General features: G+C 41.4%; 1 protein-coding gene across 3 annotated transcripts in view; it reads right to left on the minus strand.

The window, feature by feature from the left end:
* Window positions 1-24,178, minus strand: part of CDYL2 (chromodomain Y like 2) — a 183,690-nt gene extending 159,512 nt beyond the window's left edge. For all 3 annotated transcript variants that reach the window (XM_037816105.1, XM_037816104.1, XM_037816103.1), the window contains exon 1: window positions 23,807-24,178. In XM_037816105.1, coding sequence (XP_037672033.1) covers window positions 23,807-23,830 — 24 coding nt within the window. In that variant the 5' untranslated portion in view covers window positions 23,831-24,178. The remainder of the gene's footprint in view (window positions 1-23,806) is intronic.
* Window positions 24,179-26,326: the final 2,148 nt, after the last annotated feature.

The following is a 26,326-nucleotide window of genomic DNA, read 5'->3' on the forward strand; positions in this document are numbered from 1 at the left end:
AGCCTAAAGAAGACGTAAAAATTTTGGAAATAATTTGATGACTATGATATAATCTAGTAAAGTTAAATATGTGAATACACTAGGACCCAGTACTTCCACACCTAAGTATCTGTCCTGGATAATCTTTGGATACAGAAAATATCCATATCAGCATTTTATGGAATAGTAAAATACACACCCACAAACCAAGAAACTGAAATCATCCCAAAGGTCTATCCACTATAGAATGGATACATAAATTCCATACATTTTTATGCTTGCATATTTGCATATTATATATTGAATTTTTATATTTGTATATTATAAATTGTATAATTCTAATATTTTGTGTATTATACAAATATTCACATATTCTTATAGAGAAATATATTTAGGGAAAATAAGCTAACGTACATACATTAAAATGGATAAGTCTCAAAACCATAATGTTGAGCAAACAAGCAAGATACAGAAAAATTCATACAGTTTTATTTCAATTCTATAAAGTTCAAAAACAGGAAAATTAGGAAGTTAGGCAATGTATATTTTAGCAATGCATAAATATATTCTAAAACTATAAAGAAAGTCAAGGAAATAACTAACAGGAAATTCAGTAGAAGAGTTATCACCTCCTAGAAAGGGGGAGGGTATACAATGAGAAAGAAGCAAATGGAGGGCTATAAAAGATGTTCTACTTTTTTTCCTGTGATTAAGACACTCATATTTTTAAATCCTATCTGTACATTATGTAGGTATTTGTGTTTTTTCTCATAATTAAAACTATAAAAAAGTAAGTATATGAAGGAATTAATGATAACAAATCAGAAATTGAGTAAAAATAGAGCAGGAAAACTGGTGAAATGGGAAAATAAAGCTGAGAGTTGACTTTAAGAAAAAAAAATTCAATATAGGAGGTAAATCTTGGGCAACCCTAAAAAACAAAAAAGCACAAATCCACAACCTTAGGAAAGAGAAGAAGAGCAAAACCAAATATATGAAAGAGATACTTTGAAATTATAAGAGAAAACTATTTGTAATTCTTCAAATAAATGTCAAAATATTAATAATATGAATGGTTTATTAAATATAAATTACCAAAAATTAATCAAGAATAGAAAATATGTAAAAGAAATCAAGTCATTAAAAATGTTATCAAAAAGTGTCTTAAAAAAATCCCAGACTTAGAAAATATCATAACCAACTTCCTTGAAAAACCATTCAAGAGAAAGCTTAAGCTTAATTGATATGTTGTATAAATTATTCCTGAAAACAAGAAAACATAAAAGGTTAATCAATTAATTTCATGAAACCAGTATTATCCTGACATTAAAAACTTGACTAAATTAGCACAAAACAAAAAGAAAACCACAGACTAATCACATTGATGAATATCAATACTAGAATTCTAAACACACACAGCAGCTGGCTGAACTTAGCAGAATATTAAAAGAAAAAAATGCATTGTCACTAAGCATGATTATTCCAAAATAAGGAAGATTAGCCTGAGGGAATCTGTTACTAATTTATATCAAGTGACAGAGAGGAAGATTATAAGATTATCTCAATAAGTATCAAAAAAGCACTTAATAAATGTAATATTCATGCTTTGTTAAAAAGAAAACAAAAACAGGAAAAACAATACCTTAATATTAGCAGGTATTAATTAACAGGAAAAATAATGCCTACCTCATATCAATAGCCACTGCCTTAATTAATGGTGAAAGCAGAACATTTTTATTAAATCAGAAGCAAGACAAGAATGCCTGCTATCCCACTATTATTTAGCATTTTCTGGAAATTCTGGCTAATAAAGTTAAGAGTTGAAAAATATTTAAGAGGATAACCAATAGAAAGGACAGGTAAGAGTAAGATAATTTGAGGATAAAATTCTGAAAGGAGCTGAATGAAATATATTAGATTAATAAGAATTCTGAAAGTGATAAGTTTCAAAGTAAATATTAAGAAACAATTACCTTTCTAATATATAAACAGTAATTAATTATAAATGGAAAGTGACCCTATTCACCAAAGCAACAAAAATTTAAACCACCTGGAAATAAACTTAGGATCTTTATCAAGAAAACTAGAAAACTCTACTGTGGAACTTGAAAGGAAGTTTTAATAAAGGGAAAGAAACATCACGTTCTTGAATGAGAAGACTCAGTATTACAAGGATGTCAACCTTCCCCAAAGTGACCTATAAATTTAGTGCAATTAAAAGAAGAATCCTATTTGGATTTTATTTTGGAACATTAGCAATAGAAATAACCAAAACATTTTGAAAAGAGAATTATGAAAGTGGACTCAAATCACCAAATAATAAAATGTATTCTAAAAGTGCAGGAGTTAAAATTAAAATTAAAACAGTATGGAAGAGAGCAGAATGCCCAGAAACAAACTCATGTTAACATATGTAATAATTTCATCATGATAAATACGACATTTTGAATCGGTGGGAAAGTCTTGAATTGTTCAATAAACAGTACTGACACAATAGCTTAACAATGGCGATGGTTCTATTTCTACTTCAAACAATACAGCAAAACAAATTCCAGCCATAATAAAGACCTAAGGGCAAAAAGTAAGCCATAAAATAAACAGAAGAGACTCAAGATCTACGGTTTTATATCTTGGCATGAGGAAGCCCCTGCCCTCACTTCAATAAGGTAGGGAAGGAAGAAAAGGGGAGGAGAAGGAGAGGAAGGAAGGCAGGGAGGGAAAAGAGAAGAGAAAAAGAAACCATAGAAGAATACATTTAACCTGGAATAACATTTTAAATTGCTCTGTCGTGGGTTGAAGCATCTGAAGCGGATGCAGGAAGAGGCCAGAGTGGGCAGGGCTGCCCCAACCCAGAGGATAAGACCTCGGGCTGCAGAAGACACTTCTGCAGACTTGAAACCTAAGCGAGTTGGCCCCACTGGTTTTGCAACTTGGGATAAGTGAACGCTTTATTCCTTCCATTCTCTCCCCTTTGGAGTGGGAATGCCTATCCTATGCCCATCCACTCATTCCATTTTGGAAGCTCATAACATGTTTTCTAGTTTCACAGGACAACAACTGGAGAGGAATTTTGCCCCAGGCTGGACCATATCCAAAGTCCCACTCATTCCTGGTTTAAATGATTTCAATGATAAGATCTGGGACTTTTTGAGTTGATATTTAGATGACATTTGGGACTTAGAGCTGATGCTGGAGTGGGCTAGCACTTTTGGAGATGTTGGGATGGGATGACTGTATTTTGCATGGGGGGGGACAGATGTTAATGTGGGGAGACCAGAAGTCGGACCACAGTGGGTGGAATCATGTCCCCCAAAGTCCGTGTCCCCCCAGAACCTCAGACAGTGAACTTATTTGGAAATAGGGTCTTTGAAGATGTAACTGGTGGTGGATTTCAATACGAAATCATCCAGAAATAGGGTGGGCCCTAAATCCAACGATGAGTGCTATAAGAAAAGGCAGGATGCACAGACAACCAGCCATCCAGACACACAGAGAAGAAGAGGTAGAGATTGGTGAGATGCAGGTACAAGCCAAGGAACACTAAAGACTGCCAGGAACCACCGGCAGCTGGAGAGGCCAGGGAAGAGCCTTCCCTAGAGCCTTCAAAGGGAGCAGGGCCCTAAAATCTCTTCTCGGAAAAAAAAAATCCACAAAAGGTAAAATTAACAACTAACCAGAAAGGAAAATAAATATTTTTGTTACTGTATAGGATAGATCAGGATAAAAGCCCTTAATCATTTTAAGAATCTTTATATAGAAATAAGAAATGAAAAACACCTCTCAAATGGCATTTTTAATAATACCAGCAGAGCTGAGAGCCTAGTGAAATAAGCATCCCTGCTGGCAGTATCCTTTCTGGAGAGCTGGGGCATCCTTTCTGGCGACAAGCACATCTTCCTGGGGAACAATTTGGCGGTGTTATCAAAAGTCTTTAAAAAGGGCATACCCTTGACCTTCCACATCTAGAAACTTATCAGGAAATTATCAGCAACATATACAAAGGTTTATTAAAAAAGACTTAGTTATAGCACTATTTAAAATACTGAAAATTTAAAAACAAAGTATACAATCTCATATGGTACAATAAGATGACAAATTACATAGACAGCATATTAAAATTGTTATATAATACTATTAATTTAAATAAGAAAATATTTATAATATATTGCTGAAAGGAATTACAAAGCATTTTATATACTATGGCCATAAATTTGTATATAGGTAGCAATTAAATATGCATTTGGAAATTCTTTATGTAAGTAGAAAAAAGACTAGAAGGTTATACACCAATGTTAACAGTGGACACTGCTAACTAAAGAATTACGAGTTATAACTTGTTTTCTGTATAATTGAATTTTTAAATGTAGTTATTAACATATAGCAGGGAGAAGGAACTGAGCTCGGATAATTTAGAAGATGACACATGAGCATCTGTTACTGCAGTTGATTTCAAACCTCCAAACCCAATCTTACTATAATCTAAGGACCTGACCTGAAAGCAATCATGTACCAAAAATTGTATAACTGTGACCAGCAACTTTTAAGAAATCTTCAAAAATTAGAACTGCAAGAAAAACAGACACATCTACCTTCATTTTCCCAGTGTACAATCTGCTAACTAAGGAGCTTTTTGTAAATACTTGTATATATCGATTTTTTTTTTCAGGTTGTTTTATAGATCTGCATAAAAGGGTAGAGTGATTTCTCAACCAGTGTTACTGGATCATTTCTCAGTAACATGGGACCCCTACAAGCAAGTTCTCCAAACCAATCTCAATTCCTCATTTAATAGAATTTGCAGGATGGTATGTAAGGAAAATGACACACTTAATATTTGAAAGCAACAAGGCATCTGACAAAATCCCTCCTATCATTTAGAATAAGACTATAAATGTCAATAGCACAAGGGGTAATCTCAGTGACAACAGCAAAGTAAGGACCTCCAAAACTTCTCTCCTCCAAAAAAATAATAAGAAAACTAGCAAAAATGGTCAGAATCAATCTCTTCAGAACTCTGGAAATTAACCAAACATTTGCAGCAATCCAGGGAGCATTTATTCAAGAAAAATGGCTGAATCTCAAGAAGAACTATGAGTTTTTGGTATTTTTAACTTGCCCTATTTCCATTTTCCCCTCACCAGCTCCAAGGTAACCTTGAAAACCAGCAGCCTTGCCTTGCAGTCCCATTCCCAGGCAACTATCATTATTTGACCTGTCTGGTGGTTCCCTGAAGACCCTACTAAGGTGTCTTTATTTGACCTAAGTCAGAACTCACCCACTGAGAACAAGAGCATTTTCCCCAGGGGTGTTTGATGAAAACAACCACAGGCAACTGATTAACTATGCAGCTGCCTAAGGCAGTAAATAACAGCTGAGGCAAACAACAGACTAACCTAAAAGTTTACAAGGAAAATACAGGGAATGAGATGTCAACAGAGGTGTTTGAAAAGCTCCAATATATTCCTAGGAACTTAGGAGGCCAAACACATGTCCAGGGCTGTGCACATCCTAAGGAAAGAGCCAAGAAGACCCTAAGCTCTTACCCCTGGCTGACCCCAAGGCTCTTCACAAGCAGGAAGTGAAGGCTAAGGCAGAGGTGACAGCTGCCAGGCTGAGAGCTAAAGGCATGCCCCAGGAAGCACCCAGAGCCCCTTGGCAAAGACTGGGAGACTTACTTGTTCCAGGTATTTAAACCCTGGGTGGATGGGCAGGAATCTGATTTTCAGTGTTGCCACATTATATTATTTAAGATTCCCAGTTCAGTTAAAAATTACAAGACAAACAACAATGTATGGCCTATATACAGGGGGAACAAAAATCAATAGCAGCATCCCTGAGGAAGCCCAGACATTGGACTTACTAAACAAAGATTTTAAATCATATATTTTAAACATGTTCAAAGAACTAAAGGGACCATGCCTAAAGATCTAAAGGAAAGTGTAAGAATGATGTAGCACCAAATAGAGACTATCAATAAAGAAAGATTGAAATTATTAAAAAAAAAAAGAAGAAGAAGAAGAAGAAGAAGAACCAAACAGAAACTCTGGAGTTGAAAAGTACAATAACTAAAATAAAAAATTCTCTGCAGGAGTTCAATGGCATATTTGAGCAGGCAGAAGAATCAGGAAACTTGAAGATAGGTCTATTGAGATTATCTAGTCTGAAGAACAGAAAGAAAATGTCAATAACGAGAATATTCTAGGTGGACCCTTACCTAGCTGAAAGCACACATGAAGAGCCTTGGTTGGCAAGTATGGCTAATTTGATCAGAGGTTTCTAATAGAGTCTCACAGGATTTCCTGCTTGGCACTTGCTTGCCCAACACACTTCTCTGTATCACATACATTAAAGCCCAGAAACAAAAAGCTCCCACAAGCTGGAAAGAACAGCCAATCAAAAAGATGACAATCAAAATACAAAATAATTTCAATAGGCTAAAAAGTGGGAATGTAAGGGGATGAAATTTAACCGTTGCAAAATACACAATTAGATTAGAAAACCAAAAGAAACAAATGTGCTAGTACAGGCTCTAGCTCCAGTACTTGGAAGTGTCTGTGTGAAAAGAAACCCGGGAGGTATGAATTAACATCAAGATTCATATGACCTGACAAAATAACAAAAGGTGTTTTAAAAGACACTAAACACAACCTTTAATACTCTTGTCCTAGTATTTTTCTCATTTCTGCTTTATTAACTTTTTTGCTTTTATTTACATTTATTCCTTTGGTATATCCTGATATTCTTTTTCTAATTTGCTAAGATAAGTGTTTAATTTATTCTTTTTGGTTTTTCATATATGTGCTTAAGGTTATGAATATTCCTCTGAGTACTATGCTACCCATGGCCCAGAAGTTCTAAGATTATTGTCTTCATTCATGTTATTTTTTTAAATATTTATTCTGCAATTTGGAGTCTGGTTTTTTTTTCTGAGACTAAATTAATTAAAAGCACGAATTAACTAAAAGTCCAGTATTCAAATTACAAGAAGTGATCTTTGCTGATGAAACTGAGAATTATTCTAAGTAATACATTTCAAGTAGGGCATTAAATAGACTAGAGAAATTCCATGGGATGTCAACCAAGAAGGTGAAGGTTTGGGGAAACATATCATGCAACGAGCAGAAAAAAAAAGATGATGCTTAATCTGGAGAAGACAGTCCTAATTTATAGTAGTCCAGTGCTTTTTGGAATACTTGAAAGACTTCCCCAAGTTCCTCTGATGCTCTAGGTGCTGGGGACACACAGTACACAAGACAGGCCTGACCCTGCCTCCACAAAGACACTCCTTAAGCAAACAAGTACAAAAATAATGGATTTATTACAATTGCCAATGCTGCAGATGAGAATACAGGATGCAGAGATACTAATACCAAGGAAGCATTTATCCAAGATCTGGAGGTCAGGGAAGGCATCCTATCAAGTCAACACTAGACCTGAAAAGTAAAGAAAGAGGACACAAGACAGAAGAAATGGTATGAGCAAAGGTCCTGAGGCCAAGGATGTTTGGATAAACTGAAGAGGCAGTGAGTCTGGCGCACAGAGAAGAAAAGGGAGAGTGGAGTTGGCCAAGACTGGAAAGGTAGGCATGAGTTAGAACATGCTGAGCATTTGGGACTTTCGCCCCAAAGCATGGGAGGCTATTGGAGGCTTTGGGAAGAAAGTGATAGGTTCAGAACAGCCTTTTAAAACACTCTTTGTGGATATGGTGTGGGAATAGGAGGTGGCAAAGAGGAAATCCTAGGAGTCCAGTTAAGGGGCTACTGCTTAATCCAGATACAAGAAAGGAATGGCTTGGACCAGGATGGTGTCAGGGGAAAAAGAGCGAGTTAGGATATGGATCAAGTAGGTCTGGGTGACTAAATTCATTGATCTTCCCAACAGATGGAAACTGCACTAATGGCAGACTTTGGCTCACTAAAAGAAAGCATTTTCCAACAGTTAGCACTATGCAGTAGTGGAAGAGGCTACTCTCAAAGTAGTGTATCCCCTTTCCTTGGGACATTTCCTAAAATGGACTAGGTGATCATATGTTAACAATGCACTGGGTGAAAATTAGACTAGATGACACCTAAGATACTCCCACCTCTAAGACTCTTTGCTAAAATCATTAGAAATGTCAGGCCATCTAAACAATTCAGTGTAAAACTCCTAGGAAAGAAGTAAGTTGTGTGTTTGTGTGTGTGTGTGTGTGCGTGTGTGTGTGTGTGTGTATTACCTCATATCTGTTTTCCTCTCTATTCAAGATGAGAGCTTCTTATAGAAAACTACACTCGTAAGTCACTATCAATACTTTGTAGCTTGTCACTCAGATGGTGAAAAAAATAGTATTATATATCTCTTTCTAGTTCTTTGCATTCCTTTAAATATTGGTATAAATGGTTCTGCTCCTTTGAACATATTATCCTAATTTTAGCCAAGATTAGTAATGCTTATGCTCTGTTACTATGAAAAGAAAAAAAAAAAAAAAAAAAAAAAAGCCAAGTGTGCCAACCTGTTTGCTACAACCTGAGATTATTTGCCTGGGAAGCCTGGCTGTTTTGACCACAGAGCCAGATAACCTAGCACCACTGTCCACCAGACACCAAACTGTAATCACAGCACATGGTAGTAAAGAAAGAGTTTCAAAAACACTATCCTGGCTAATTCCAACCACTAAAGGGTGCAAACACCACATCACCCAAAACATACACATATGGGAAATGCACTGAGACTCATACATATGCAATATGAGATGAGATGAGATAAGACTGATCAAGAACGTTACCAATGTCCCTCAAAACCATTGTCTTCCACTCCACACTAGAGCTTGAATAAAGGCAGACCAATCCTGAATTGCTTCCACTGTCAGAAGCACTGAGGCGGCTGGAAGCATCACTTTTACCGAGGAAGCAAGGCTTTAAAGCAATTTTAACAAACATCCACTCAGACAGACTCCAGCGGGCCCCCTTCCCATCCTGATTACTCATTTCACAGGAACTCCTCCACATGCCAACACACAGGCTGACCTACGTAATCCCCCTCTTGAACAATATGACATACGCAATCAAGTTTTCGTGCTATAAGCATTGAGAAGCAGGAAGGTTTTCCTTTTCCTTTTCTTGTTCTTAATGTAATATTTACTAGCCTGTACCTGGCATTCTGTATAGAGAGTGCAATGGTGGAAGGACCAACTGGCAACAAAAGGAGGGAGCTTAGAAGGAAAATCGTGGGCGTTTTATAATTTATCATGAGTTGAAGACTGGCACCCTGAGTGACCTGGTTTAAATCCTGGTTCTACCACCTGGGAGCTGTAAGCCTGCTTCTCAATCAGGAGACAGGAGAACACTAGTACTCATCTCATAGCGGAGATGATGAAATAATGTATGCAAAGAATTTAGCACAGTGTCTGGCACACGATGAACACTCCTTAAATGCTCTCATTGTTCTTTAATTACTGTTATTACTAAGATGATTTTATACAAGAAGCATAAGCTATTGCATTTCAACAACCTCTTTATGCATCATCCAGGGTGAGAGATTAGGTTTCTACAAACAAAACACAGCAATTATTAAGACAACTAGCAAATGGGGTTTGCACTAGCATCCAAAAAAGTCAATACTAGGCACATGACCACAGAACAGACGGAGGGGTGGGGCAATAAAACAAAAGAAATGCCCCAAGATACCAAAGACTTTGTCATCTCTGCAATATTTGATACGCAAAGTGAGAAAAATAATCTATGACTTTCTACTTAGTACCAAAATATGCATCAATTCGGAGAGAAAATCAAGTCTACAGTTTAAACAAAGGGCCATGCCCTTTCTATCCTAAAAGCAGCCACTGGGCGATTTCCTTCCTCTTTCTAATAACTATAAGACCTTTAGCAAAGTCTCTTTCACATGCTTCTATGTATACTGTATTCTTCAAAGTGACCATGGTTTTAGGTGGAACACAGACAAGCAAATACATAAATGTAAATATGAAGATATTGACATTTTAGCCCTGTACCCTTTAATGCCACAGATGCTTTGGATTCCATTACTTGATCTGAGTTCCAACAGCTTCTAAGTAAGTTTAGATTTCCAGGAAAAAAAAGTTAAGATACTAGGTGCTCCCCAGAATGTCAAGGCCTGTGATATAAGTCAAGGACTGTGACACCTGACCCCACTCTTCATCTCTAATGGGGTGAAACCAGACTCAAGCTGTGCTGAGCCTCACTGGTCTCCTTTGCAAAATCTTGCATAAGAAAGCAATAATGATGTCAAGATTTTCAAGGCAACTATTCAGAATAGCCAAGGAAGATACTGTCTGTGTCTCATGATTGTGTACTCAGATTTTAGTGAAGACAAATAGCCAGTTTAGCCTCTCAAGCATGTGCAGAAGTATGGAGTAAAAGAAGCCTTCACTTTTGATCACCTGTTGGAGGTGTTAGTGAAAGACTTAGATTACTTCAAAGTTCCCAACTAACACCAAGATTTAGCAATCCTCTGAATATAAGGCTGCATTATCTTTATTATGAATACAAAGCTGGATTCTGTCAAGGAGTTGTTCTTATATGAAACTTGTGTCCACTGATAAATCAATAAAGACACAGAAAACAGACTCAAGAAGTCTATGTCCTTAGGAAAAATGAGAGACTGAAAATGCCTTCAAACTTTTTGTAAAGAAATCTGAGATAATCATCAACTCTTTCATGTAAATGAAAGACCTTATATATTAATTCTTTCACTAATCAGGTTATTTTTTGAGCCTTGCACCATACTAGGTTTTAAAGATGGAACAAGACAGAAAGAATCACTGCCTTCACAAAGCTTACAATCTAATGGAAGATATATACAATAAGCTATTAAATTACAATATATTAAAGTGGGTGCTATAGTGAAAGAAGCACAGGGTTCCATAGGAGTCCAAAGAAGGAGCAGCAAACCCTTGATGAGTCATGCAAGCTTTGCCAAGAGTGACATTTAAACTGAGACCTGAAGGATGAGTAGGAATTAAGCAAATAAAAACACAGTGGGGGGTGGTGATGGAGTGCCCCAGTCCCTTGGAAGGGTATAATAAAATGAGAAAATTAAGAAAAAGTTAAGAAACTACATGCTCCCCATAATATCAAGGCCTGTGGTATCAGTCAAGGAGTGTGACACTTGACCCCATTCTCAACACCAATAGAGCGAAACAAGACTCAAGGCTGTGCTGAGCTTCACTGGGCATGACTGTTCTGTAAACTCACAATCTCTCTAATTAAAAAAGAAGAAAGAATGGAAGATTCAAGGAACTAAGATTAGGTTTCTCTGGATGGATCATATGCCATAAGCAGAGAAACAGTAGGAGGTGAGCAGGGGTCAAATCACAAAAAGCTTCTACATGACTTAAAGGTATTTCATCAAGATACAGACATGATAAAACAAGGGTTCCAGAAAGATTCTTGTGAGTGCAGTAGGAAAATAAATGGGAGAGCAAAGGCCTAGTACAGAGAAATCAACTGGGAGGTATTGGAGTACAGTGGGCTGATATCTCCTAAGTTAGGATGGTATATAAAGAGAAAAAGAAAGATTCAAGATATATACAATATGCTAATTCAGAAGAACACAGGGTATCTGGGCAAAACAAAGGAGATCGTATCTCTAGCTTGGGAACTAGGTGGATGGAGGTGCTACTGAAGCTGGGAACCCAGAATGAAAACCAGATTTTGCAGAAGAAGATAATAAGTTCAACTTTGGCTACTTTGAGTATAAACGGCCCAAATGAAGTTAAATGGATAGTTCTGGAGCTCAAGAGAGAAAACCAGACAAAAGTCAGAGACCTGGAAATCATCCAGTCTCTGAAGCTAAAGAATAGAAGGGTTCACTCAAAGGACTGTGCATAACAAGAGAACAGAAGACCTGATACAAAGAAGCTCTAAAGTTTAGGAAACAGGCAGAGGGAAATGAGGACACAAAGGCAACTGAGAAGTAGGAGGACCATCCGGGGAAAACACTTCAAGAATAAGGAGTGGCCACCCAACAGAAGTTATAGCCTCTGAATTATTTCCCTGCATGTGATCCTCGCACTACACATCATACGAGGGGTCACTGCAATCACAAGCATGATCCTAACACGTGGCCAGTCTGTTAGTACTCAAGACCAGGCTTCCCCAAGAATTCTGAAAATGATAAATGATGTCTTCAGAGAGGAACCAATAACGTAAAGTACAACCAAGGTGGCAGGTATATCCTTTAGGGGCTCCAGAATAGACAGACTCACCAATTGGTGAACGGCAAGAAGAGATGGTGTAGTGGATACTACACCCAAGTCCTCTCTTCAGGCCAATGCACTCACCCTCCCAGCTTCTAGGAATTCTCTGCTACTAATGGTTCACAGATGTGTCCCTCAAAGGGAACTGCCCTCTGCCACAGGGAACTGCCCTGCCCCAGGATATGCCCCTTCCAGGAGCAGCAAATACTGACTGATACAGGGATAGGAGGGCCTGGCCCCCCTGCTTCAATTTGGGACATCTCTGAAGAGCAACCCAGCTCCAGAGCTCCCTGTAGGATCCGCTGAGACCTCACTGTAGGTCAGCTTCACCATCGGTCCAATCCCGTCTTGCTAACTTCCTTAGGTGTATCTCCTAAGAGCACCCACTGGTAAACCCTCTGCGTACAAATCTAAATTTCTGAGTCAGTTTTCCAGGCAGCTCAATGTAAAACGGATGATGTATATCAAAGTGGAACAAGCCAGTGAAGCTAGGAGAAAAAAGAAGCAGAGCTGCAAATGGCAGCTGCAGCTGCAAACTAGAGGGTGGTCTTTATGTGTGCGCGGTGTGAAAGGGGCTTTCTCACATGCAGGACCGTACAGAGAATGGCCACTCTCAAATTAGTCATCAGTCATTATGAAGGACAATGGCTCCAATGTTCCAATTTGCTTTAAGAGACTTTTGTTAGCTAATAAATATATACAAGATCTGGTGGAAGGCTAAATGGAAACTTGGGATATCAAGTTGGAAGAATCTCCTTATCAAAGGGAAAGACGACTACCATACAGAAAGCATTCAAGGGGGGCACACTCAAGAGAAGAAAATGGTACCCTCAAAGCATAAGCTCCAGGCATCTTCAATCATTCATTCCATGATGATTTACTGAAAGGTTACCACAAGCCCAACAAAATGCCATGAGCTGGGATACAATCGTGAATAACGCAGACTTGGTCCCTGCTCTCACAGAGCTTACGGTCTAGCAGAAAGAAACTGGTCAAGCTTAGCAGTGGAACTATTTACCCCAAACAAAATCTTATAAGGAACCCTAACACATAAAAATGGGTACATGTGATAATTTCTTAATGGAAATAAATGTCTTCCGCAAATTTAACTTATGACACTTTCTTATCGCCGAATTAAGACAACGGGCAACAAAGCCTGTTTTGATTAATAGCAAAATGTTTTAATGAGGTCCAGGAATGTTAGCTGCCTCCCTCTAGCAGCCTTGGGAGTCAATTTATTTCCACATTTAGTTTGCTTGTGTAATGAAAAAATGATCTCTGATTCACCATGAAAACTAATTTTAAATGGCATCGGGTTTGGTTTGGTTTCGTTTTATCATCTTGCCTGGCAATTTCTGGACACTTCATTTTAACAGACCAAGAAGTCTGAAAGAAGAGGAAATGGAGGACATTTCCCAGAAGTTCAAATACATGCCCACAGATGGAAGATAAGGCTGTATTTTGAGGTCTGCTCACAAATCTTTCAAAACAGCAAACACTCCAATGAACTAAAAATTTGGTATATGAGCATATGCAGACGTTGGGTTTCTTTAATTACTACATTCTAAGTGACAGCTTCAAAGATATTCATGGCTGTAGCTCCTGCCCCTAGAACAGTTCTAGGCATGTAGTTGTTACACAATAAACGTTTGATGGATGGATTCGGATGAAGTATGAGTATTTTTAAATAAAATTCAAATCCAGGAATTGTATAGCCTCCATAGCTTGCTAGAAAATTACTGACAAATAATTTTTAAAATACTGAACGAGAAGACAAGGAAATAAAGACCAAGGAGGAAAATCTCCTGATCAGGAATCGGAGAATAGGGTGGCAGCCTCCCAGCAGGGGGGACTCCCAGGGTGGCAGTGCTAAGTCTTCTCTAAGTCACTTGTAAAGCAATGTGGCAGGATTCTGGGAAAGATGGGGTGACTGGAGTCAAGGGGGAATATTTGGGGAGCAGAGCCTTTTATAAGACAAAGTGGGGCACAACATGGTGAGCAAATGGCCTTCAGGAACCCACTGCTTTATAATGGTCTGGACAACTGATGGGCCTTTCATTGGAGCATTCTGGTCTTTGAAGGTCACGAATTTATCCATTAGTAAAGGCCAACTGGGCAACGATGGGGGAAAGAAGGAGCTAAAGGAAGAGACAAAAAGGAGTGGGTCAGGACAGAGCAGCTACTCCATAAAGCCTACCACTCACTCATTCCAGAGCTGGAGCCTGATTCCACACAGGGGTGAATTTCAGAGCCCCGAGAGCCCTGCCCAAAAACTCCAGTCAGAGAGAACACCAAGGTCTGGCAGGTTCTTGGGGTTACCAGTTCTGGTCCAGAGCCTAGAGCTCCTGGTGTGCCCCTCTTCATACACGCATACAAACGATGATGGCAGTTACTAACACAGCAAGGAGTTTATTTGAAGAAGCTATAGACTCACTCAGGAGAGTTTCCAAAACTGGAGACCTTGTTTACAGCAGAGGCAACCAACATTCGAAATAACTAAAGACTTGCCTAGCACCACAGTCTTCAAATGGTAGAGTCTGGATGAGAACTCTGATAGTGTCAGTCAGGGTCAACCAGAGAAGCAGAAAGAGCAGGAGACCAAGATTAAGAGATTTGTTGCAAGACACTGGCTTATGCAAGGGTTGGACTGGCTAGGCAAGTCCAAGATCCGTAGCACAGAGCATCAGCAAGGTTAGACAGGAGCTTCCAGGCACAGGCTGATGCTGTTATCCATGATAGAATTTCTATTTCTTCAAGGAAGCCTCAGTTCTCCTCTTAAAGCCTTTCGATTCATTGATTATCTAGGATAATCTCCCTTATTTAAAGTGGATTGGGGAGAGACGTGTGAGGTTTATGGAAAATCACTTCTTCTATGAATGTAAGTCCAATCACTCAAAGTCTACACCGCCAATATTGTGGCGCAAGTCATCCAACGTAGCAGAGGATATGAAGAACTCAGAGAATGGAGATGGCTGATTCATTCTCTCCAATACACTCCTGGATATCACATTCAATCTCCTCACCACCAAACCCAACATTCTTCAAAGAGGTGCCCATATTTGATGTCTCTACACCTATATTCCCCACACCCCCCATTCATCACCACCCTGCAATCAAGCCCTCTCCCACCCACCAAAACATTCTATGGAATAGAGCCTCCCACCAATGACTCACTGGTTGTTAAACCCAAAGGACACCGTTGACTATTCCTTCCTTTCTTAAAATGCAATCTTCCATTGGCTTCCTTAACAGCAAGGTCTCTTGTTTTTCCTTCTACTCTCTTGCATCTCTTTGTGAGTCTGCTCTTCATTCTCTTTTTCTGTTTCTTAAATGTCCTTTTCCCAAGTACCCCATCATTGGACTCCTCCTCATGTTTACACACAGTCCTTTGGCTGTCACTGTAATCTATACACTAATGATTCCCAATCCCTTATCTCCATGCCAGCTATCTCTCCTGAGAATCAGGTTCACATGCCCTACTGTTATGAACATCTCTAACCGGAAGTCCCACAGACATTCCAAAATTATTGTCCTCTACTACCCCTACTTCCTTCAGCCAATACTTCTTCCTGGGTTCCCTATCTCAGCAATTGGTTCCACCATTCACCTAATGCACTGACACAGAAATCAAAAAAGTTATCCCTCAACTCCTGCCTTTTCTTCAATCCTACAACAAGTTTTGTTTGAGGGAGGGGAAGCACAGCTAAAAACTACATTTCCAGATTCTTCTGCAGCTAGGTATCACTGCATAAATATGTTCTGACCAGTGAGATAAAAGCAGAACTGTACGGTACTTCCAGGGAGGCTATTGATAAAGAAATTATTTAAACCTTGCCCTTCATTCCTTTCTCCTTCCACTTCCTGTTTAAGATGGCTAGAACTCCATGGACACTGTGGACCATGAAGTGACCCTGAGAACAGAAGCCACCAGCTGAAGATGACAGAGCAGAGACAGGAGGAGCCTGGGACCCTGAGAACTTCACGGTGCTATCACACCAACCCTGGACTGCCTAACTCCACGCTCATCTCATGCAATAGAATAAACCTAGTTTAAGCCACTGTTATTTTGTGTTTTTTAATTATTTCCAGACTAACCTAATCTTGACAGATAAACCAAATTGTGGTGATTCCTTTTAAATCTTTCTATTCCATCCATGACTCTCATCCCCACTACTACTACCTTAGTTCAAGCCACTATCATCTCGTTTCAGTTACTGAAACAACTTGTTAACTGGTCACCCTGTCTCTAGCTGTCCTCCAATCTAATACACTTTCCCTTTCTGACAGGCAGCATGACAATATGTATTGATTATGTTAAAAATGTTCAAGTTAGTAATTCTATTTCTCAGAATTTATCCTAGGAGAAGTAGTCAGATATATATACAAATAATTATGTACATAGATGCTCATAACAGCAGTATTTATACTAGTTTACAAATGGACACAATTTAGATGTCCAACAACAGGGGATTAGTTACTGGACAAAACAGTGTGTCTATTCAAGGAAAAATTAATCTGTCATTAAAAATCACAATATAGAATAACGTTTGGGTAAGGGGAAATGCTCATATATTGTTAAATGAAAATAAAACATGTTATAGAATGGTATGTACTCTATGTTGCAATTTGGGTTTTTAAGTTATAAAAATATGTATAGAAAACAATCTTTAGTTTTGTATTTACACCAACAAAGCTAACAGTAAATTAATTCAGACATCACATTAGTATTTACTGAGCAAAAATTATGTGCTAAATGAATAACAGTTATCTTCAATTATTTTAATTTTTATTTATTCTTCATTTTTATATTCCCCAAAGATGCACCAATAAACATAAACTGCTTTCAAAAACAGAAAAGACAATAAATACTTGCAACAAGTCCTTCAAACATGACTGCATTCATCCCCTAGTTTAAGTTCTGCAATAGCCGTCATCTCCTTAGGGAAGCCTTCTCTCATTCTCCCAAGGATGGATCACGTACCCCCACACCCCCACCCCGCTCCCAGAGAACCCTGTCTTTTCCTGACCTAATACTTTCTGCCTGTTCTCTTAACTGTATCTCCCACCAGACTGTAGAGTCTCAGAGGCACAATCTCACTGCTTTCCCTGTGCCTGGCATACACCTGGTGATCTGAATATGAAACAAAAAAATGAATAACAGTGCAATGAATTCAGACACACACCTATGCCCACTCCTCATCTTCCAGGAGCTGCAGAAAAAAACCCATACCCTTGGAATCTAAATTTGAATCCCCAATGCTTAAGATCTTCAGAACTTCCAACGCTTGAACCATTCCTTAGCAATTGGTCAGGATGCAAAGAGTCACATAAACCCCTTTCAAGGCCCATGTAAGGTCCTGAAGAAATGGTCTTATGCAATGATGACTTGACGTTGAAAGTCTACTTGAAAATAAGATGATGACTACCCAAAGGGGATAATTTAAAATAACTTTCGAAAAGTGGGAGAATTCATACATCTGTTCCATATTCATCAGGTACTAACTATGTGCCAAGGTACTGATCCAACTCAACTGATACATTATCTCCGAAACTTTAGCTGCTTCAAATACTAGTAGAGAGACTCAAGAAATTACATCACATATGATCTTTTCTACTGCTACAACACATGTTCTTTGATGGTAATTACTTCAGACGTGATTGGTAAATAGGGGAATGAAGTCAGCATAACTTCATGGTTCATATACTATTTTTCCTAGCCTGTTAATATTTTGAAGCAATCATAGGCAAGCATTCTCACAAGGAAAGATTTAATAAACAAAGATTTAGAACAAATCTGAAAATGCACATACATGCCTTTCTTTAACGTGAGTAGCAGCCGATTTAGCAGCTCCAAGAACTACTCCTTCCGCTCTGGTAACCTACAGAGCAAAGCTGAAAGTGCAGTGGAAGAAGCTGCAAAAACATTTCTCCTGAAATGGATGAATGAAGAAGGCTACGCACTGGACCAGATTTTAATTTGGATGACAATGATCTATTAGAAGTGAATGTCCTATGCAATCTACAGAAAGAAGAAAGAAGAACAAACCCAAGTTGAAGGCTATAAAGGTTGGATCGACTGCTGAGTGCCAACGCCAGCTGGTAGAAATTCAACCGGGCTGTATTTTTATTAGAATTGTCTTTGTTTTTGTTAATGTTCTGGTTTTCAAAGTTCCATGGGTTTTCAGTGGTCTGCCTCAGTCCTGTTTTTCCTATAAAGCCTGCTATTTTTAGTGTATGATTTTTTTCTTTTTTCTTTTTTTATTATGAACTTTAACATATATACGTAATAGTGTTAACTTTCAAAGTATGATTCAACAAGCTGTTAGAGAGCAAATTTCAAAGAACATCAGGGGTCACAGTTCCACAACTTCAGCTCTTTCCATCATTGTAAAACATATCATACATACAAAAAGGTGTCAACTTTCGCTGGACAGATCGACAAGCAGTTATATAGGTAATTTCAAAAACTGTTATGGGTTACAGTTTCACAGTCTGTGTTCTTTCCTCATTATGCAATATAAGGTATATACAGAAAGGTGAAGACTTTCAAGGTACAATTCAACAAGTAGCTATAGAGCAAATTTCAAACGATATTATAGGTTACAGTTCCACCATGTCATTTACCTCCTTCCAGCTATTCCAATATCCCAGTATCTAAAAATATATATATATTTACATAAAGTTTCAATATTCATAGATCTTTGTTAAATCTTATCTTGTTTGTTGTTACCCCTTCCTCTCACTAATCTCCTTCTCCAGTTTCAGGGGCATCTAGGCAGTGAGCACCCTAACTTGTTCATATTGAAAGGGTGTTTTAACAGTATGGGAAAGGGGGCTGCATCTGATTGTTGTTCTTAAAAGGCTGTTGCTTCTGGGTTTTAGGACTTGCCTGGCAGAGGAACATTCCGGTAGATTTAAGTTTCTGAGAGAGAAAACTTAGTGAAGTGAATCTTTCACAGAATCTCACATAGGGACCTAGGTATTTGGGGACTACTTTTGCTAAGAGCATGGCATACTGCGGCCATTTGGGATGTCTAGCTGGAGGCTGCATAAGAGAAACCTCCAGAATAGCCTCTCGACTCTATTTAGGATCTCTCAGTCACTGTAACCTCAGCTTGTTGCCTTTCTTTTTTCCTCCTTTTGGTTAAGTAGGCATTTTCAATCCCTCGCTGCCAGGGCAAGGCTCATTTCTGGGAGCCATGTCCCACATCACCAGGGAGATTCATTCCCCTGGGAATCTTGTCCCTTGTTGGGGGGGAAGTTAACAAATTTATTTGCTGAGTTGGGCTTAGAGAGAGAAAGGCCACATCTGAGCAACAAAAGAGGTTCTCTGGAGGTGCCTCTTAGTCCTAATTACAGGAGGGCTCAGCTTCGCATTTCCAACCCTAAATTTCACAACAGCAAGCCTCAAGTCGAGGGCTTGATTTATTAAGTAGTGGGTTCCTAACTTCACTTAATAAATATTCTACCCCAAGATAAATGGTCAGTTTCTTACATTATCTTCACTTAATTGTACAATCTTCATCACTCAGGTGTATGATTTTTCAGAATGCAATACACATAAATGGTACAAGAGCAGAAATGTCTGTGTTCATCACTGTAGCAGGGTCAATTTTTAACCAAAGTAAATTTCTTTCATCAAAACTAAAATTATTCTATTTGTTATTATTATTTGTCTTACTTGGAATGAAATGAAAGTAATATTTTCTTATATATATTATACAAACATAACCAAACACAAAGATAATGTTGGCATGTATATATGTATATTAGTCCCCAAAGAAAGTATACAGCATGTTTCATCCTTTTAAGATAGAGCTTAGGGAAATATAAATAAACTTATGGTTGACAAGCACACAAGCAAGTATCACTGTCAAGTCCATCTCAATAAATTTCAACTTGAATGCTACAGACTTACTTTGCAGACAAACACACACACATTCTCTTTGAACATTTCTGACAAAAAGTGCTAGCTAATCACAGGTAAGGGAGTGGAAAATACCAGCCAACAGGAAGAAAAGCCACCTGGTTAAAGCTTAAATGCATTCAATCCTTCTAATGAAGACCAGTCTGGTTCTCTAACATGGGACTCAGCCACACTTCCTACCAAGAGAGAAGTAAGCCACCCCCACACATGGAGTTACCACCACCAGGAGATCACAAGCTGGGGAAGCAAAGAGAATAGAGGATAACATTCAACATAAGGCTACAGAAAGATCACCCAAGGTATTTTATGTGTACTTAATTCAGTCTTCTGTACAATGATCTGAAAAACAAGTATCTGTATGTCAAAGAGCTGGGGACACAGATGGCAAACAACAGAGCTGGGCTTGTCACTCCACCAATTATGTCTTCCTGATACCCAAACATCTTAGTGAATGACTGACTAGAACCCTACAGTTGCAACTCTAATGCCTACCAGATCCCATAAGTCATGTAAAAGAGCAAAGCAGACCGGGTGCATGGCAATAGAGAGTGAAGGGGACAGTGAAAAACTAGAGTCCGTGTGCTTCAGCGAAAGATATTCAAATCCATTTTTCTTAACCACCATTGAAGCAAAGCAGTCTATAGCCCAGACCTGGCTCACTGGCTGACAGTTCATGACCCATGTGTTTAACAGAATGTAGACCTGAACACCTAGTGAAGGAGTTTCATTTTGTATCCAGACAGAGCCTGTGTATAAGAACAACCAATATTTACCATCTCCTTCTATGGGCAATGGCTATAATACACCAAAAGATGATGAGAACTCTGACAGTGGACAATCTATTAAGATCCAAAATTGTGGAACCAGAGCTTGATTCCACGTTTCTTCCTTATGATTGACAAGGGCCATTAAATAAAGTTTTCACTTTCTGATGTCTTTAAAATCAGCACCTATTCCTAAAGAACGCTATTTGGGGAAGGTTAACTCTACAACTCTTGCCCCAAATTTAATTGTCTGAAACACCAAAGAGAAGACGAAGAATCTCTACAAACCAAATCACATCTTCACCATGAAGAGTCAAAGAGAATGTCAGCAGACACACAGGTGAAATATATCAATTACAAACGCAATAGTTATTAGCCCACTCAAAATGTGGTTTATTAGTCAGAGATTACAAGAAGCCATTTTATATACACTCAAGTATAATATTAAATTAATGTAACACTGTAATTTACAATGAAATCTGTTTTCTTCTGTTTTGTTTTTTTTTTCCTTTCAAGGTCAATCAATGTACTGGCTATTCCAAGATTTGTCCTAAATCAACATCCTATTTCTTAAGTGTACAATAATTTTACAGCTATAAATATATGTGCTAAATGTACAGTTAGCACTACTCAATTGTTTTAAAATCTAAATTTGAACACCAAATTAGATTCCTCAGTCTGTGTTATGTAACGTAGACACAGGCTATAAAAATGTTGACATTCGTTATATTCCCGTAATGCAATTTAGCCCTTTAAGTAATAAGTATGCAAATAATCAGCAAGGGAAAAACCATTTCACATCTAGTACAATTACCTACTATCACAGAAGTAATTATTACTATTGTCCTATTTATTGAACTTCAGTAAGAACTCTTGAAGTGCTAAGATAGTTCCAAGGCCATTGTGAAAGCTGCCCTCTTAACGGACTCATTCAGCAACTACAATTACCGATGTTAAGGAGGGCAGTTTCAGATGAACATTAAACAAGAAATTATCCCCTTAAGGTCCATAAGTTCCAAACTTCAAGTGGGACATACTGACAGCTCCTGATATGTCCTGTTACCACCTTCATGATGCAACTTTTCACCCAGGCAAGGTCAGCAGCTCTATCAATAGGCAGAGAAATCCACGATCCCAACGAGATGAGTTGTGCCCTTGAACAATAACTAGTTTGGGCCAATGTTCCGATATTGCAGGTTGTACTTCAGGAAGCTCAATCGAGCCTCCCATTTCACTGTGCTTCAACTTTAAGTTTCAGAAATTGCTCCACCATCTTGAATCAGACCAAGGTGCTTGGGTGAGTCATTGGCCATGATATGCCAAAGTTCCTCATCAGGTCTCTACACAATGTCATTTCTATTGCCATAGGGATGGAACAGACAAGAGGAGAGCTTGCATCACTCTTTCAAGGAGCACTAAGACCTCTGCCCCACCTGAGCCCACTGGGTAGCAGTCCATGACTGGGCCTCACTACATGCCTAGAATCATCCAGAAGGCCCTGGCCACACAGGAGGCCTTGATGTTTACTTGCCTGATGGGGACTCTCCTCTCACCCCAACCAGCCAAATCACCACCTGAAAACACTTCAGCTGCCCACAAGGTCCCAGAGGAGAAAGCCCAGTGTAAGTGAAGTCACCTTCATGGGATATATCCTATGGGATATAAGAATCACCCCCCATCTACCTAGAAAGCTCATTCCACCCCTTCTGCTTACTCATCTCCATTTAGCCTAAGGCCTTGAGAACCAGAGCTGGTGCGAAATGCTTTATGTTCAGGACAGTCACATCCAAACTGACCCCTGACTCTGCTTCCTTTAAGAATCAGCAGGCCTTCAGCTTGAAGATGGCTTGACTCTTAGATTCTTTATGCTGAACCTTCTCTTGGGGGTCAAGATATCTTTGAGGGCTTTCTCCCCAGGGTGTGGTGGTTGTTTCTTGTTCTGTCCACCCGTGGAATATCCAAAAGCAGGAACGGTTGTGTCCAGAGCTAAGCCCTAGCTAGCTCCCCAGAGGCCACAGGTATTTCTCCACAGCTTCAAAGACGCCAGACCAGCGTCTTCCTTGACCACCTCTGAGACGCTTCCAGAGTATCCAATGCTGGCCACTACCCGTGTGGACCTGGAGAAGGGTACCTGCTGAGGGTGGCGCAGAATGGTGGCAGCGGGGTTGGCCTCCAATGTCCTTCAGCAACGTGTTTCCACCCACCTCCGATTTCCATGTTCTCTGCCCTCCCACAGAGCGCCTTCTGCAGCGCCCCCTATCGCCCCCAGGGGGCATGACACGCGTAAAGAACACCCCCACGCCCCAGCCGGGAGGGTCTGGAACCCGTGGCCAGGGCAGCAGGTGGGGGGAGGGGGCCTAGCGGCCCCGGAGAGCGGTTCAGCTGGGTCTCCCGACCCCCCACCCACCTATCCCCCCGACCCCCCTCCGCAGCCCCTCAGGACCCCGCCCTCGCCTCCCCGGACTCAGCTCCGCTCGCCCGCCGCCTCCCCTCCCGCGCCCCCGGCCCAGCCCGGGCCGCGCAGCCCCCGCCAGGCACCCCCGCCGGCGCGGTGCGACCCCCGCATTCCCCGCACGTCCGGCGCCGACTTTTACCTGTACTTTCTGCACTCGGGGCGGCTCGTCGGGCGAGGAGCACCTCCCCGGGACCGCTACCTCCCCCGCCCCGGCTCCGCCCGGCTTCCTCCTTCCCCTCCAAGGCCGCAAAGTAGATGGAGTAAGAGTGTGTGAGCGAGAGAAAGAGAAAGAGGGAGCGGGCGCGGGCGCCGCGGGAGGGCGGGCGGGCGGCGCGCCCGGCCCCCGCCGCCCTCCGGCCCCGCCGCCGCTGCCGCCGCGGGCTCGGCAACTCCGGCTCGCGCCCGGCCCGGCCCGGTCCCCGCCGCCCGCCCGCGGGCTGGGGCCGCCCGCACCCGCGTCCCCGTACCTCGTAAAGGTCCCCAGAAGCCATGCCAGGCTGCGGAACTTGGCTCGCCGGGTGTGCGCGTCTGCTCGCTCGCGCCCTCCGTGCGTGTGCGCGCGGGGGCCAGTGTGCGCGTGTGTGCGCGCGTGTGTGTGTGGTGTGAGTGTGTGTGTTGAGTAAACTGTGTTTTTGCAGAATGACAGGCTTGGGGGCTGCCTATGCGCAGAATCAGAGCGGGGCGGCGGCGGGGCTGGGCGTAACCGGCGGCGGCGGCGGCGGCGGCACGAGCGCGGGCAGCAGCGACGGCCGCGCAGCGCGCCCGGGAGGGACGGACGCGGCCCGAGCGCCGCGGCCCCCGGCGACCCAGGCGACCCGGCGGCGGTGGCTGCAGCCGGCAGCGGCTCGCCCCGGCGCCGCCTGCAGGAAGCCGCCCCGCGCCCCGCCGCCGGCCGGGACGCTGCTGCCACTGGGCGAGTCCCCGCCCCCCGGGGAGCCCGGCCCGGCCCCCGGGCGGGGTGGTTGGGGGGATGGGGCGGCTGCCCGGCCGCGCCCCGGGGGGACCCGGCCCCGGGCCGACGAGCGCCCAGGGCCCTCCCCGTCGCCCCGGGCCGCCTCCCGAGGCGGCCGGCAGGGCCCCCGGAGGGTGGCGACCAGGTGGCCGGCGGGCGCGCCCGGCCGCGGGCCGCGAAGGGACGGGCGGGGAGGCAGGTAGAGGGCAGCGGCTCCAGGTGGGAGGGCAGGGGTCCCACCCCGGCTCGGCCGGCCCGGGGGCCCCATCTCCCTCCTGTCCCCGGAGGGGAGCGGGCGCCGTCTTGGGAGACCTGGCCCCACTGGGCTGCGCGGCCCCTCCCTCCAGTCTGGATTGTAAAATGTGGAGACCACTGGGAGAAAGGAAGAAATGGCCCATCCCGAGGCGCCCTGGGGGGCCAGGTTCGCGTGGTCACCCCAAAAGCTCTGGAAAGTTCTTGCAGCCAGGCGTGGCTCTTCCGCCCCCATTCATCTGCTCATTCATTATTCAACAAACGTTTCCCGAAACCTAGGCGCCTGCCCAGTGTGCCTGAACAAACACAACTGGGACCCTGCCCGCGGGAGACTTTCAGTCCAAGAGGGGAGACTAGCCACCCTCACGCGACGAGCTCAGTAATGGCGCATTCAACAATGTATTCAACAATTAGGGGCTCCCGTATGTGCCAGGCTTGAGAGCGGGAGGGAATGGAGAAGCTCTCTAAAATCTAGACCTTCCCTTGAGTCATCTCTTCCTAACAATCTCCTGGATAAATGGTCACCCTTCTATGTAAAGGCTTTTCTGTCTGAAAGAGCAGACAGACCCAGAATTTGGGAAGGCAGGCTGCTCTGAAAATGAAGGAAAGATCTTCCTCATCCCAACTGCCCCAAAAAGATGCCCAGCTGGTCACTTTCTTCACATGGGATATGGAGTTAGACTCACACCCTCCCTCAGTCATTTCTTGGTTGGGAGACCTTGGCCAAGTCTGCTTTCCTCCTCTCTGAAATGCAGATCATGATGAGCACCTAAGCTGAGGTGAGAATTAAATACAGGAGCCATGGATACCTGAAGTGGCCCATGCCAGCTACCTTCCTAGGAGAGGAACTCACCAAAGGCTGTTAGTGTCTGAATCTGGCCCTCCTGGAAAGTCAGATGGTATGATAAAGGGCCAGAAGAACAGTTTAATCAAGAGGTTGTCAAAGGTTAAGAAGTCATCAAATCTTGAAATTTAGGGGGGAAAAAAGATTCCATAGGCTGGAGTAAAATTTTCATGTCTGCCTCATTTCAGGACACATCAGTTTGCGTATGCTGTTCCCTCTTTCTAGACCGTCCTTCCATGTTGACTCCATCTGGAAAACTCTCCTCTTCAAGGGGGGTTCATTTATCTTTGTATCATGAGCATCTGTCACTATTCTTAGCAAAGAGTAAGTGCACAATGAATGTTTATCACACTGAATTGAACAAATTTTATACCAATTTCTTGTTAAAATTCCATATTAAAAAAAAGGTGAAAAAAAGATAAGGTGTAGAAATAATAAATAAGAGTATTTGGATTGTTTTATATTGTTATAACAGCATATATTGTCATAGCAGTTCTCTTTCCTTTTTGTATCGATGTTTTCCCAATGGTCACCATTATAAATAATAACAATAATGAGTACTTCTCTATTTGTAGGTGGCAAGCAAATTATAATGATCCTTAATTTGTACTCGGAAACAAATGCACCACCATAGCATGAGGATGTAATTTGGAAGTAGAAAACAAGAAAGAAACTGGGTTTGGAAATAATATGCTCAGCCAAATTTGAATATATAATCAGTAGTTTCACAAAAACACCAAAAATTTTGACTTTTGTTAGCCGAACACTCCCTGTGAATGTTGGGATTGCAGTTTGCAAAACCCCAGTCTACACAACAAATGTTTACAGAGTTCACAGAAGGGGATATTCACTGTGGATTGGCATTTTGGGGGAATATATTTTGGATGAGGTAGGATTGAAATGCATCTTGAAGACTCATAGAAAAGGAGGAATAGTGTT

The sequence above is a fragment of the Choloepus didactylus genome, chromosome 22, assembly GCF_015220235.1.
Source record: "Choloepus didactylus isolate mChoDid1 chromosome 22, mChoDid1.pri, whole genome shotgun sequence".
In the NCBI taxonomy this organism is placed as follows: domain Eukaryota; kingdom Metazoa; phylum Chordata; class Mammalia; order Pilosa; family Megalonychidae; genus Choloepus; species Choloepus didactylus.